General features: G+C 39.1%; 1 protein-coding gene across 3 annotated transcripts in view; it reads right to left on the bottom strand.

Annotated features, from left to right (window-relative positions):
* Positions 1-15,318, bottom strand: part of arhgef3 (Rho guanine nucleotide exchange factor (GEF) 3) — a 42,826-nt gene that overhangs the window by 8,165 nt on the left and 19,343 nt on the right. For 2 of the 3 annotated variants that reach the window (XM_041783439.1, XM_041783440.1), the window contains exons 3-8: positions 4,038-4,145; positions 3,429-3,680; positions 1,101-1,163; positions 910-1,006; positions 511-587; positions 121-378 (exon numbers count right to left, since the gene is read on the bottom strand). In XM_041783439.1, the coding sequence (XP_041639373.1) occupies positions 121-378; positions 511-587; positions 910-1,006; positions 1,101-1,163; positions 3,429-3,680; positions 4,038-4,145 (855 nt within the window). Of the gene's footprint in view, positions 1-120; positions 379-510; positions 588-909; positions 1,007-1,100; positions 1,164-3,428; positions 3,681-4,037; positions 4,146-11,352; positions 11,879-15,318 lie in introns of those variants that run through there. The other variant, XM_041783438.1, reaches the window with a different exon arrangement.

Raw genomic sequence — 15,318 nt, 5'->3', positions numbered from 1 at the left:
TGTAAGATCTAGAAATGATCTGCATGTGTATGGGCCCTGAAAAAAAAAAACAACAAATATCTGTTGCCCTTAATCAGAACTGCATCAAGGTGAACAACGTCCTAACGCCTGTCTCCTTACCGCCTCCTCCAGGTGCTGCCGGTCCGGGTGGTCGTTGGGCGTGTGCTTCAGGATCTCTCTGAGCAGCAGCGGGTACTTCACCAGCCGACTGCGCGGGATGTCCAGGAAGTTCCACAGGTCCAACTTCCTGCTGAATGGTGACTGAAGACATCGCTGCAAGAAGTCCTGGACCCGCCGATCCTGCTTCTTCTGGTCCAACAAAGCCTTGGCCTTCACCTGGTTACTGCAGTAGGGGGTGTAGGAGGAGAGGCAGGGCAGCTGCACGGACACAAACACACCTGGTCACTTTCAAGTGGGACAGGTAAATGAATGTGAAAAAGGCCTGGCCATAATTTATGTTAATAAAGATTAACAAATAAGAAAACAGAGTTAAGTAAGTCTTATCCTCACCCAGTCGGTCAGGATGTGTCCCACATGTTCTGTGGAGCCGTCGGGTTTTCTGGCATCTTGGAGGTGACTCAGCAGGTCTGAAGAGGATTAAATTTAAAGTAATTTAAAAAACAATCAAGGCAGTTTGACTGGTAACTATTAGGGTTAGAGTACCATTATCACAGGAACACCAATTCCTCCCATCTATAATGATAAAATATGCAGCAGAATATAAACATGTATGATTTAAATTAATGCCTTTGGTTTGCATGGATGTTAGCCGTAATGCTGCATGATTTCAGTTTAGTTAGTGATCTTTCTTTTCTTTACACCATCGCCCTCTGGTGGCCGGTCACCTTCCACAGGGGGGCTCTGAGACCGATTTCTGCTGATTATTTCCCATCATCTGCTCCATCTTACCTTCATGCAGAGGTATCAGAGAGTCCAGAGTACCAAAGATCTGGTTCAGTTCTTGCTCTGTCATGATGGACAGCTTCAGCATTGGGTCACGGTAGGCCTGATGTACACAGACACAAAAATAAACACATGAGCATAAGCCTTCACAGAAGATATGACATGAGCCACATCAGACAGTTAAAAAGGTTTTTCACCTTCTTTGCCAACTTCAGATCCTCTACTAAGTCTTGCTCGCCCTGAGCCAGCTCAAATATCGCCTGCAGAGAGAGAGAGAGTTGGAAAAATGACAACCTTTAGATTGTTAAAAAAATGTGGTTACCTGCTTTTGTCTTAAGAAACAGTGTGCAATTTCATTCAGGACCACTTTAACAAGAAATACACATGATTAACATTTTCTCCCTTTATTGGCAGTTATTAACTTGCACTGATTGCTGTTATCTACAGGTGCATCTCAAAATACTAGAATATCATGAAAAAGTTCAGTATTTTTTGTCACTCTTTTCTGAAAGGTAAACCCATATATGATAAAGACTTGTTACACATAGAGTGAAATATTTCAAGCCTTTATTTCTTGAAATGTTGATGATTATGGCTTACAGATAAGAAAACCTAAAAATCAGTGTCTCAAAAAATAGAATATTACATAGGATCAATAAAAAAAGGATATTTCAACAGAAATGCCAGGCTGAACGGTATGTTCATTTCTATGCATCAATACTTGGTTGGGCCTCCTTTTGCACGAATTACTGCATCAATGCAACGTGGCATGGAGGTGATCAGCCTGTGGCACTGCTCAGGTGTAATGGAAGCCCAGGTTGCTTTGATAGCGGCCTTCAGGTCATCTGCATCGTTGGGTCTGGTGTCTCTCATCTTCTTCTTGACAATCCTCCATAGATTCTCTATGGGGTTCAGGTCAGAATCAAGCACAGTAATACCATGGTCACTGAACCAGCTTTTGGTACCTTTAGCAGTGTGGCCAGGTGCCAAGTCCTGCTGGAAAATGAAATCAGCATCTGCATGGTGCTTGTCAGCAGAAGGAAGCATGAAGGTCTCTAAAATGTCCTGGTAGATGGCTGCATTGACTGTGGACTTCAGAGAACACAATGGACCAACACCAGCAGATGCCATGGCAGCCCAAATCATCACTGACTGTGGAAACTTCACACTGGACTTCAAGCAACGTGGACTCTGTGCCTCTTCACTCTTCCTCCAGACTCTGGGACCTAGAAGAGTCCATGCCCCTTGCTTGGACATGCCGACCATCTTGCTGCATCTCTCCTCCTCCACCCAAATCTCGTCTTGAACCAGCTGACGCTTGTCCTTTCCATGGGCCAGGTCGTAACGCGGCTTTGGAGAGCAACCAAGACCTGCTCGCCCCACTGCCATGGAGCCCACCAGCGTCTTGTATCTTAGTCGCGCCTCAGCTCTCGTGCTGGCATCTTGTGCCTGCCATTTTCTCCTGGTCTTCACGAGAATTCCTGCTGATGCAACTTTGACGTCTGCGGAGTCCCTGTACATCATCTCCTCCCTGGAGCGGGTGACTTTGAACTCTGCCGTTAGTCCACTGAAAGGGAACTGCAGTTTGGTGGAATGGCCGTACAGGGCGATGCTGCTCTAGGACCGAGGGAGCCCCAGACATCTCCTGAGAAACTGGCTGATTGACTTCTCTAGTGCCTCTACCGTTGTTAATGGTACCTCGTAGGCCAACAGGGGCCCGAGTATTCTTGGCGGGACTCCGTGCTGGTAGATCCAGGCTTTAAATTTCCCTTGGAGACCAGACTTGTCGATAGCTGTGAGCCAGGTTGCCAGGTCGCTCTTGGTTTGTTTTATGGTTGCCGAGTCCTTCAGGGAGCTGTCAAAGGTCTTGCCCAGGGTCTTGACAGGTTTTTCGGTCACTGATGGAATTCTGGTCCCTCTCAAGGCAAAGGGGAACTGGTCGTTACTTTGCCTTTCTTCAGGACCAGAGACCTGGACTTAGCAGGCTTGAAGCTCATCCTTGCCCACTGGATGAGCCGTACAAGCCCCTGAAGCAGCCACCTGCACCCTGGGACAGATATTGTCATGACTGCTAGGTCATCCATAAAGACTCTTACGGGGGGCTGCCATGTCCCAGATCTTGACTTGGGCCCTCTGCATTCCACCTTGGCGGACTTAACAATCATGTTCATGGCTAGTGAGAAGAGTGGCACTGAGATCCTGCAGCCAGTGATTATGCCCTTCTCAAGGCAATGTCAGGCAGATGTTACTTAACCTGAGGAGACTCGCACACTGAAATTACCGTAGTAAGAAAGAAGAGAAGAAAATACAACCCACAATTCTTTGCATTAACTTACATTATGATGCACCTCTAGGCTATTCATCAATAGTGGTTTTAATGACACCTTCAGTGAATTAAACAAGAACTTCTTTTCAATCAAACATCTGATTCATGTGAATAAACGAGAGAAGGATGAGCAGAGGAACACTATAATTTATTTATCTAGGTTTAATTTCCAGACGCAGCATCCGTGTCAGCTTCTCACCTCTTGTCGTTTGATCTCCTTCGGGCTCAGAGGTTGCGTCGCTCCCAGATGGACATCAAACGTCTCGCTCCACAGTTTGCTGTCGCGGCGCTTTGAGCTCGGAGCTGATGTGGTGGAAACCCGTGTTGGAGTTATGGCGTTAGAGCTGGAGACCGTGGCTGGGATTGTGCGTGACTTCAACGCCGACGATGAGGGAGGAGGATGAGCGGTGGCTCTCTCTGTCTGAGTCTCATTCCGGAAACTGATGGAGCGCTGTGGAGATGTTAAAACATGAGCATTTACCAGAGCTGTCTGTGGAGGTACTCTAAACATTTATTTAAGCATCTTTTCTCTTCCTGCTGCAAGAAGAGGAGAGAAGGAAAAAGCAGAGTGTCCAGGACAAATCAAAAACAACAATCTTAAGATTCGCCTGTCAGCAGAAAAACTGCAGCCACAGTTCTTGGTCGGTTTGACAACACTGGTTCCATCTTTTGGTCTTAAATTCAGTGACAGAGCAATCTGAAGTGGACTTTTGTCATTCTTGGGTCCTGAAATATTTATGGCTATTTTTTTTCATATTGATTGTAGAAATCTTTAGGACTTTGTTTGCTAACTTTAATGGTGGTTTACCTGCAATGTCTGCCCAATCCTCTTCAGCGGTACGGTCTTAACAGGCGGCAGCAGGTTGGCCAGAGACGTCACCCTGGATACCAGTTTGCTCCGCTTTGTGCTCGGCTCCTGGATAGAAAAAAAGGGGTATTATGTTCAGATTATCACAGAAAGCAAAGCAAAGACCCATGTGAGGCTTCTCTTATCATAAAACACAAGGTCCAGATGATATGAATGCACATTTACATCTATAGTAAAAACACTGATCACATCCTATTCTATTCATTTGTATAGCATTGAACTGTATCATAGGCACTGTGTTATATATTTCAGATTGTTGAATTAATAACATTTTTAACTGTGATTAATCTTGGAATTTCTAAAGTTAACTGAGATAAAATTCCTTATTTTAAAATTCAACCATTTTACAACTAAAACTGTCTTTGTCTCATTTGTTCTTAAACTGAGGGTTAATGACTTCCTGTTTACTTCCCTTTTTTTTCTTTTTTAGAAAGAAAATAAGGAACTTTAGGTAGATCAACAATTATGACATGAACTTCACCACAGAAAAAGGAACTTGTTATGGACTGAAAAGGGAAAAGGACAACGTTTAATAATGTAAGGTTCTGTGAGAGTAAAATGAGACATTAAGGAACAATGTGGACTTATTTTACATCACTGTGGCTGCAGGGAGACACTGATGCAGCTCAACAAGAGTGTGCTTAAAGCATTAATCTCATAATTTATTGACCCTATTTAAAAAATGTACGCACTAATAATGAACCCTACTCATAATGAATGCATCAACTCTGAATTATTAGAGAATTATTTTGTATTCTGCTGTATCACATCATATTACATCATAGCACATCCAACATAACAACCCAGCACAGCAGCACAAGTCAATGTCAAGCACCTGTCTGTATGCCACTGTTTGGCTGATGTTTTAGTTATTACTGTTTATTGTGAACTGTGTGAGATTGAGTTTGTTTGATATTTGAAATTGCGTTGCTGCCATTCTTGCTCTGGTCTCCCATGGAAAGGAGGTCTTTGATCTCAATGGGACTAACCTGGTTAAATAAGGGTTAAATAAATCAAAATAAAAATGCCATGCAAAGGTAACATAAAAAAATGTTACACACTGCAGTGTTACAAATCATAACGTTATGTATCATAGCATTAAGTATCATAAGGTTATGCATTATAAAATTACATATAATAAACATTACATATAATTAAATTACATATCATAACGTAACGTATCATGACGTAACGTATCATGACATAACTTATCATGACATAACTTATCACAACGTAATGTATCATAACGCAACATATCATAATGCAACATATCATAATGCAACATATCATAACGCAACATATTATACCGTTATATAACAAAACGTTACGTATCTTAACGTAACAAATCCTAACATCACATATATCATAAGGTCACGTTACGTATCACAAAGTAACAAATCATAACATTATGTATCATAACATAACAAATTATAATGTAACAAATCATATCATTATGTTTCATAATGTTACGTATCACTAACGTTACATATCATAACATAACGTATCATAACGCAACGTATCATAACGTAATAACATAACATATAACGTGACATATCATAACGTGACATTTCATAACGTGACATTTCATAACGTGACATATCATAACGTAATGTATCATAATGTAAAGTTTCATAATGTAACGTTTCATAATGTAACGTTTCATAATGTAACGTTTCATAATGTAACATATCATAACGTAATGTATTTTAACACAACGTATCATAATGTAAAATATCATAACGTTACATATCATAACTTACACATCATAACGTTATATATCATAACGTTACATATCATAACATTACATATCATAACATTACAGATCATAACCTAACAAATCCTAACGTAACATATCATAAGTTAATGTATCAGAATGTAACAAATCATAAGGTAATGTATTATATTGTAACAAATGATAACATAACGTTTCATAATGTTACATATCATAACGTTACGTATCATAACATAAAATTTCATAACGTTGCGTATCATAAGGTTGTGCGTCATAACGTTACGTATCATATTATAATGTGAAGTATCATCACATAACGTAACATATAATGTTGCCAACCATAATGTTGTCTATCATAATGTTGCGTTTCATAACGTTACGTGCCATAACGCTGTATATCATAACTTAACATATCATAACTTAACATATCATGTTACATATCATAACGCAACATATCATAACGCAACATATCATAACGCAACATATCATAACGTAACATATCATAACGTAACATATCATAACGTAACATATCATAGCGTAACGTATCATAACCTAAAACATCATAACCTAAAGTATCATATTATAATATATATATTATATATGTGAAGTATGGTAACATAACACAACATATCATAACATTGCCTATCATAACTTAACATACCATAACGTTGCGTATCATAACTTAACATATCATAACATTGCGTATCATAACATATCATAACTTAACATAGCATAACTTAACATATCATAACTTAACATATCATAACGTTGCGTATCACAATGTTGCGTATTATAATGTTGCGTATCATTACATTACGTATCATATCATTACATATCATTGTAATGTAATGTCACACATCACAATATATCATAACGTATTGCAGAGTTTCATCATGTATTGTAATGTTTTTTGCATTGTAATGTATTATGTCGTATCTCAAGGTTACATATTGGTAATGTATGGTAAGATGTTGTATCTCAATGTTACTCAGTGTAACGCATCTTAAGTATCATGCTGTAAAATTAAAGTCCAGTTACAGATTGTTTCACATCTGTTACATAACGCAACAAATTATAGCATACTGTAACGTATCGTATTGTTATGTAACGCACTGTAGCGTATTCTAACATATATGAATTAAATGCTACATTTTGTAATCTATTGTAACATATAATACTATATTGTAATGCAACATAATGCGGAGCAATGTAGCGTAACATCAGGCTACGTAGCATAGCCTTATGCATCATATGTAAACTGACTGTAATGCGACTCATAAAAAATACAACATAATTTTCTGCAAACCAACTTAATGTAACATAATGTAAAATTTAGTGCAACACGGTATAACATAGCTTGACACAAAGCCATACAACTCACTGCAACACAGCGTAACATAATAACAAATTGTACTGTGAGGGAATGTGATAGAATGCACCCCAAGGTTACGTAAAATAATGTAACATAATGTTACAAAGTGCAACACAGCGTAATGTAGTGTCAGGATATGCTATGCACTATAACACTACACTACCAGTGTAATACAGTGTTACACAACGTAATAGAATGCATGGAATATTCAGTAATGCAACATAACCAAACACAACTCCCCACAATGTTCCTAAACCTCAGGTAATGCAACATAACATAATGTAATGTTACAGTGCAACGTTACTGAAAGTAACATAACATAATGTTACTGAACATAATATAGTAAAAGCTGCATCATAAAGCATCTAAAACACAGTAAGACAGTATTTACTGACATTTACTAAACAACTCTCAGTAACCAGATCTTCTACAGTGTGATCTTTTTAAAATATTCAGCATATTTAGAGTCATGTGATTTACCACAGAGTAATAAAACAACACAATAACAATTAAGCTACAGTGTTATAAAACAAACACAATGGTTTTTAAAGGACAAAGACACTAATGAAGGGAAAAGACCCTCAGACAGACATCAGCTGTAGAATCTCAGATTGTTGATCAGACTGCTGGTGCTGAAGGAGTTTGCGGGAAACTTGACACTGTGTTGTGAAGTAAAACAATAGTGTGACTAAAGTCTTTAAATCTCTGCCAGACTTCTCACATAAACAAACCCATTAGGCCTCTGCATAGAGGGGTCGGCCTCTGAAAACGCCACCAGGCTTTTTGTCCTGACTATCAGTAAATCAATCTCTCAGTGTTTGTGTGTATCAGTCAGCTGACCTACTGGAACACAGGAACCATCAAACTCTGTTTCCATCACAACGCTCACAGTCAGGAACCAGTTGACCAAAAATAAATCGGCCTTTGGCAGACGCTTATTGTTTTTCAGACCTCCATCGCTCTGCAGTCACACGAACTTTTCCATCAGAGCTTCAAGTTCAAGTCTAAAGATTTGACGACAGATTGGTACTTGTTGACCTGTGAGGATGCTAGTGGAGGGTTAATGATTCTTAAATAATTTAACAGGCACACACCAGTTAAACCAGTGCCATTACATACATGGTGTGATCTCTCTGTATGCAGACGATACTGCTCTATTCATTTAAGGTGCATCAGTGGAGGTTATAATGGTTGTTTCATTTTTTAAACTGTGTCTAAGTTTCCATTAGACATGCTTTACCAGGTCTCTTTGCGTGATCTCGCTTCATTTGATTGAATCCAGCATCGATCGATTTAGCAACAGTGGACTGGGTTATCTAATTAGATCAGGTTTACTGACTGACTGACTCTCTTGGCAAGAGTGTAAATTAAAAAATGAGAATAATCTAGGACTAGGTCAACTCAGATGATTCATTTAACAGGAAATAAGTAAGCTTTCATGTTTTACCTTATAAACTACACAAATACAGTACTGTGCACAGGTTTTATGCATGTTTGGGCCAAAAACTGAGGCTGATCTCGGCATGTAACAGCCAGTGGGCCACCTGCAGGAACCGTGTGGCACAAAGGAGAATTGCCACAACCCCGGTCATGCTCTGGATGTCCCTGCATATTAACAGGGACGTTGGGAAATAATCTGTTGGAAAAAAATAACAAAGTCCACGTCTCCAGGGTGGCGTTCAGGGTGGATGTGGTGAGTAAGCATGGTCCTATAGGGTCCCATTAGGGCAGGTGGTAGGGTTGCCAAGGACTTGTATTTGTTTGCACCATGGGGACATAAGATTCATCTTAACTAGAAGGCTGATAAAGGGGCCCAAATAGGGGGTTTCATCATTCTAGAAATTAAAATATGACATAATTTCAGCTTAAAGGCATGATAATTAAAAAAACAAACATATTTTGCAAGCTATGTGTGCCATCAGCCTGAAACATCTGACCAATCAGGCAGCACCTTGGATATACAGGCCAATCAATCTGTTTATCAAAGGCTGTGTAGCTTAAAAAACACTGACATGACCTTTCAAGTTATGTAGACTGTGTTTTTATCATTCTTACCCATGTTAATGTTAATTTCCTGTTTTATTTTGAAGTCCCTCTTCCTTGTTCCTGTCTTTCAGGTCTTCAGTGTCAGCCCCGCCCCTGATGACCTACACCTGGGTCTGGTTATTCTCTGTATACGTGTTGCTGGTTCATAGTGGTCCCTACTTTTCCTTGTTCTGGCAGTCTCTTGTTTTCGGTCTCTGGTCTTTGATTCCTTCCCGCTTTTGAGCCAACCCAGCCTTCTTCCTTATCTTTTGCTTTGGTCTGCCAAGTTTCTGCCTCTCTGTGAGCCAACTTTGGTACACCCCTGCTGCGTCCATTGTTTTAAAGTCTTGATTTGGGCAGAAACCATGAAAGCTCGATAAAAAGGGAAAATTTTGGTACAAAACTGATGACTCAAACATTTAGAGGTAGAGACAACTAAGTTCCTTTAGATGAAGCGAACAATATGTGACCTTTAACTCCACTTTCAGTCAACCAAACCACAGAGAATCAACCAAGAACCATCAGACTAGACTTCAGTGCAGGCCTCTGAAATGATAAGGTCATAAATTCATTAATAAAACGGAGAAAATCCTGGAAAAAGTAGCCTGAAATTTGAAAACATGGTTTAGCTTCCCCAGTCTTCAGCCTAGTTGAAACTAGACTTAAAAAAAAAAAACGGGAGAAACTCTCATTATTCCGTTTTTTTGTTTTAGACCAAAAATGGAAAAATGGAAAAACAAGATTTTTTTCCTTTTTATTGTTGTTTTTGTTGTTGATGTTGATGTTTTGGTCAAAAAAAATGAAAAAAAAAAACAAATACCAACATTTAAAAAAAGGGTTCCAATTTTTGTTTTTTCAATTCTGTTATTTTTTTTCTTCATTTAATGAAATAATGGAGGAAAAGGAAATCATGTGACCCATTAGGAAATGTGAGCATTTCAAAATAAAAGCCTCCATGTCAAACAAGAGTCATCCATTGTCTTTTAAAGTATAATAGTATCTATCTATCTATCTATCTATCTATACACAGGTACATATTTACATATATATATATATATATATATATATATATATATATATATATGTATATGAAATAAGAATTGAAGATTTAGAAAAGGTAATAACATTGCAGTCTATTTAACTGCCAGTACATTTATAACTGACACTATTTATCATACATTGTATAAAGAGCATTTTTGCTTATTATAATACTGTAAAATTCAATGGCTGGCTCTTTTTTTGACACTGAGAAGTTTATTTTATTTTGAAAAGCTCACATTTCCCAATTGGTCACATGATTTCCTTTTCCTCATTAAATGAAGAAAACAAAATAACAGAATTGAAATAAACAAAAATTGGGCCCTTTTTTAAAATGGTATTTGTTTTTCCTTTTTTGTGACAAAAATGAAAAAAACAGAAAAAAAACTTGTTTTTCCTTTTTTTCATTTGTGGTCAAAAATGAAAAAATTGGAAAATGGAATAGTTGCTCATTTTTCCGTTTTCCTCTTTTTTGTTGAAAAACAAAAAAAATATATAATAACATCAGTTTCTGTCCTTTTTGAGTCTGGTTTCTGGTCCCACTGACACTTCTGCATGGATTAACCTCTGTGGGATTTTGGCTGGAATAAACATCATTAGCAAAAAGTTCAGTTCAGACTGGTGATTTCTCGTCAATAGAGGAAGCATCCTGTCTTTCTGAGATGTGTTTCATTTCTGTCTTCATGCATTCTGACTTAGTGTGGACATTTTTGCTCTGGGGGGAGGGTTACTGAGTGCCAATCAATTCATTGCACCCCAAACCAAAGTGTCCGGTCGACACCATTCTCAGTGGGTTAGTGTGCAGTGGTGGAGGTTTATCAGGAGGAAAAGGCATGTGGAACATTAATGGAAGAAATCTGCCAGTATGTCTGACTAACAACAACTTTTACAGGTGCAAAAGTCTCAGACTTGTTTCCATCGTCTAGTTATCTCTGTTTGGCCCTGCCAGATGCTACCCCAGTTCTCTAACCTTCCTTCTGACTGGCTGGATTGTTTTTCCATCTATTAAGACAGCTGTCATACCAAAACACCAAAAAAGTCGTTATACAATAGACCCAAACCAGAGAGGATATCTCCACTGATCTTACCTCCACCTGTTTCCCCATGGTGCCGTTACCTTTGACCGACTCCAACGAGCATCCAGATTCAAACTGGTGGACCATGATGCAGTATGGACTCTTCCCCACCACCATACTGCTCAACAGTAAGCCCACAGTGGGATCTTTAATGTCCCGGTAGTAAAAAAAGGTCCAAATAATGGAGGTAGAATATCCAGATGTGGATATTCTTAAGAGGTTTGATGCTGGTGAAGAGTCTGGGCACAGCAATTATCCAGAAAGGTCCTGAAACTGACCAGAGAGTGGTACCAGAAGAGTTTCAACCAAAGATCCCGTCTGGTTTTGGAGGAGAGTCCAGTAAAAGTTTAGTCCCAGATGATTCTTCTTGAAATTTTGGCTCCGGGACCAGGCTTTCTGTTGGCTCTCAGATTAAACAGCTGGATCTTCAGGTCCCTGAAAGGTTGGATCCTGAAGTGGTCCAGGCTTTAGGCAGTCTGGATCTTTGTATCCCTCACAGCATGATTCAGCTCATCTTTAAACCAGTTTTAAAGCTCCCTCTCTCTCCATGGTTGTCCCACTTTAGACTGTGGCTCTGCAAACAAACCGCCCAGTACAGCCTCTCTCGCTCTCTCGCTCTCTCTCTCTCTCTCTCTGACTCACTTCATTTCCTTCCTTTCTCTCTTTCTCTACCTTTAATTTCCATTTTTGTCTGCCTCTTGCTTTATAAGTGATGAGATGAGTATCCTCAGGAAGTCTACAGATATACGTAGGTCTATTTACCTAAAAAAGCACCAGTCTGACCATGAGCTCCACCATCACATGTGTACATCAGCAGCCTTATAGTTAACCCTCGATTGTTCTCCTAAAACTACTCCTTCATGAATCACTAGAGTTCACTTTGACTCATTTCCACATTTATTGTCCTGCTGCTCCACTAGAGCACAAAATGTGTATCGATCCACCGCTGAAAATAGTCCAAAAGACATTTTCCTACTTCCTGCATCATGTTTTAAAAGCTGCAGCTGTTTCAGTTCATGACGTGTTTTATAGAGAAAGAGCTTCACACTTTGAGTTATTTACAGGATTTATGGGCTGAGAGTCACGTGCAGAGGGAAATCAGGCATCGACTGATGAATCGACACTCAATTCAATGGATTAGTTTCCAAAGAAAGGAAGAGAAGAAGAAATAAATGTGGCAATAAAAGCAATCACAGAAGAAGAAACCAGAGTTCTCTAAAAGCGCGTTTACCTCAGGATTTACCTGGAGTTTGAGGTTCTGAGTTTGTTATTCATACCGTCAGGGTGCAGTGAGGCCACGCTGGTCGATGTTCATCTGAGCTGTAATTACTGAAGAGAGAAAAGCCTGCAGGCTCTGCCCTCATTCTACTGTAGGTTTCAATCAATAACAGCTGAGTTTATCTGCAGAGCTCATGTCAGGATTTTTGGCTCCCTCAAATTAAACATTTCAAACACTTTTGTCTAATCTTTAAACATTTTAACATTAATATATTTTGGATATTTTGGTTTGCAAATGTCCTTAAACATCTGCCTTTCCCTCTCATTCAGTTATAATGCCATTAAATACCTTCTTTCACATGTTTTTGGCCATTTTACAACTTCTTTTTGCTTCTTTTCCCCCATTTTTTCCACTTTTATCCCATTTTTGCCCTTTTCACCTCTTTGTCCATTTAAGCTACCTTTCATCATTAGATACCCTTTTTTTCCATATTTTTGCGACAACTTTTTGCCACTTTTTGTCCATTTAAACTACATTTTGCCATTGCATACCACTTGTTTCCTCTTCTTTTGCCCATTTTTGTCACTTCCCACAAATTTTTGCTACGTTCTGACAATTTTTCCACTTTTTCTCCCCTTTTCACCCATTTTTTGCTTTTGATCATTTTGCCACCTTTAATCTATTTTCATTGCTACTTCAAGCTGTTTTTGCCACTTTTCACCTCTTAGATTGTGGCTCTTGCAAAGGTATTTTCAATAATTTTGCTCTTTGGTTGAGTAACACTGCTCTATAGCATAGTCCCTATAGTAACTATAAGTCTATCCATGTTGCTCCATGCACAGCAGAGGTTAGCAAAGCAAACCACCTTTTTTCTGGTTTATGGTTCCACGCCTCCACTGAAGCTCTGTGGCGCCCCCTAGGGGAGGCCCGCCTCACACTTTGAAAACCACTGATCTAGATAAAAAACTTTTTAAAAATAAATACAGTCTGGGCCATGTCAATGATAAGTAATAAAATTTATTTTGATGCATTGAAATCTATTTTTTTGGTAGTGCCAAATTCCATATTTTAGCTCCATCTGTCCTTGTACGCCCATAATCTGGACATACAGAAAACTGTTAATAAAAAACTCTTTTTTCATTTTTTAACTTTCACTGACTCAAATCTCTTCAAACAACTTCAACCCTGACCACTTAAAAAAAAAAATCAAAGTTACAGGCTTTTTATGCCAGTTATTGTCCACTGTGCCTATGACTGTGATTCAGTGAGATAGCGTCCATGCTAAACAGATGAGTCCATCAGAGCCAAAAACACGCCAGTGTTACCCTCCTTTTCTCAGCCTCCTCCTCTACCAAATCATATGAGAGTGAATGCATTTGTTCATGTTAGGTTTATTTTATGTACAGGCATAAAGAACCAGAGGAAATATGTAGGATATGAATCACAAACACGCGCATGCCCATCGCGATTATGCTCATTACACGCATATATAAATTTACTGCATCTTTGAGATATGATATATTCTCTCCTATTGATGAAAGGACCCGTGCATCCTCATGCATGTCCATCCACTTGCTATGAAGTGAGGCCAAAGTTAAAATTGTCCAAATGTCCCCCTTTCTTAGTCCCAGACTGCAGAACCCTGAAGTAGCATTTTCAAATGTAAACACTCCACTTGTATGCCTGTCCGGTTGTAAACATAGACACAGATCCACACTCGAGCACACACGTAGGAGCATACACACTTTTCCTTACACATGTAGCCCACTCTCAGACATCCATATCTAGTGGCACCAATCGTTTCATTTAATTCTGATGATGTTTAGTGGGTGAAATAGCGCTTCAAACACTCTGAGTCCAGGGAAAAAATCCTGCATGTTGCTGCGTTGCTGAAGGGGTTAAAATGGTGCACTGGCACTGTCTGCTGGATCACTGTGGAATGGTGAAATTTAGAGCCCTGGTGATCATGTGACTGCATAGGAAAGGTTGCTATATGTTGTTTTGGTGCCATAGAGACAGTCAAAAAGCCTGTTTTTAATGGAAGTCTATTGTCCAGATTTTGGACAAACAAGGATGGATGGAGATATTTGGCATCAGTAGAGTTCTATGGGAAACACATTTATTCATTTAATATGAAGAAAAATAATAACTTTGGTCAAATTTGATGCCTCAATCTATAAAAATGGGACTATCAACTAAAAATAATGATGATAAAAATGATGAATGTCCTCAAAATAGACATAGTAGGATCCAAGGGATAGTTTGTTTTTAGAGATGCACGGATTATGAGATGTAGGGCAGATGCTGATGTCTGAAATGACATTTAGCCCACATAAATCCTCTTCTTTTAAAAATCTTCTGGTCTAAAACTCCTAGTCTGTCAACATTTCTGTCATATCTGACCACGTAAACAGATCATGAAGTAACTGTTGCCAGGATGCTAGCACCAGTGCTACTCATCAGGGAGTTTCTCCCAGTTTAAAGTTTATGACTCCAACCTCACCTCACTTCTTCTGAACTGTGACACACCAGCGACGACACTGAGAAGGTAAACCCCGAGATCAATATGGACGAGAAAATACCAAGGAATGTGAGAACTGTGCTGGTTTTCTTCCTTATAACCCCCACATGGGTCATTTTCCACTTTAGTATTTGTTCTTTTCCAAAGACGAATATTGAAGGAAACAAACATATGTCACTCTGCCAAAGCCGGTATTTCTCTCTTTATGACCTGAACTAGGCGGGGTGCTCCAGTACGA

This window comes from Cheilinus undulatus, linkage group 3 (genome assembly GCF_018320785.1).
Source record: "Cheilinus undulatus linkage group 3, ASM1832078v1, whole genome shotgun sequence".
Classification (NCBI taxonomy): Eukaryota; Metazoa; Chordata; class Actinopteri; order Labriformes; family Labridae; genus Cheilinus; species Cheilinus undulatus.
This window is presented reverse-complemented; position numbering and strand designations above follow the sequence as displayed.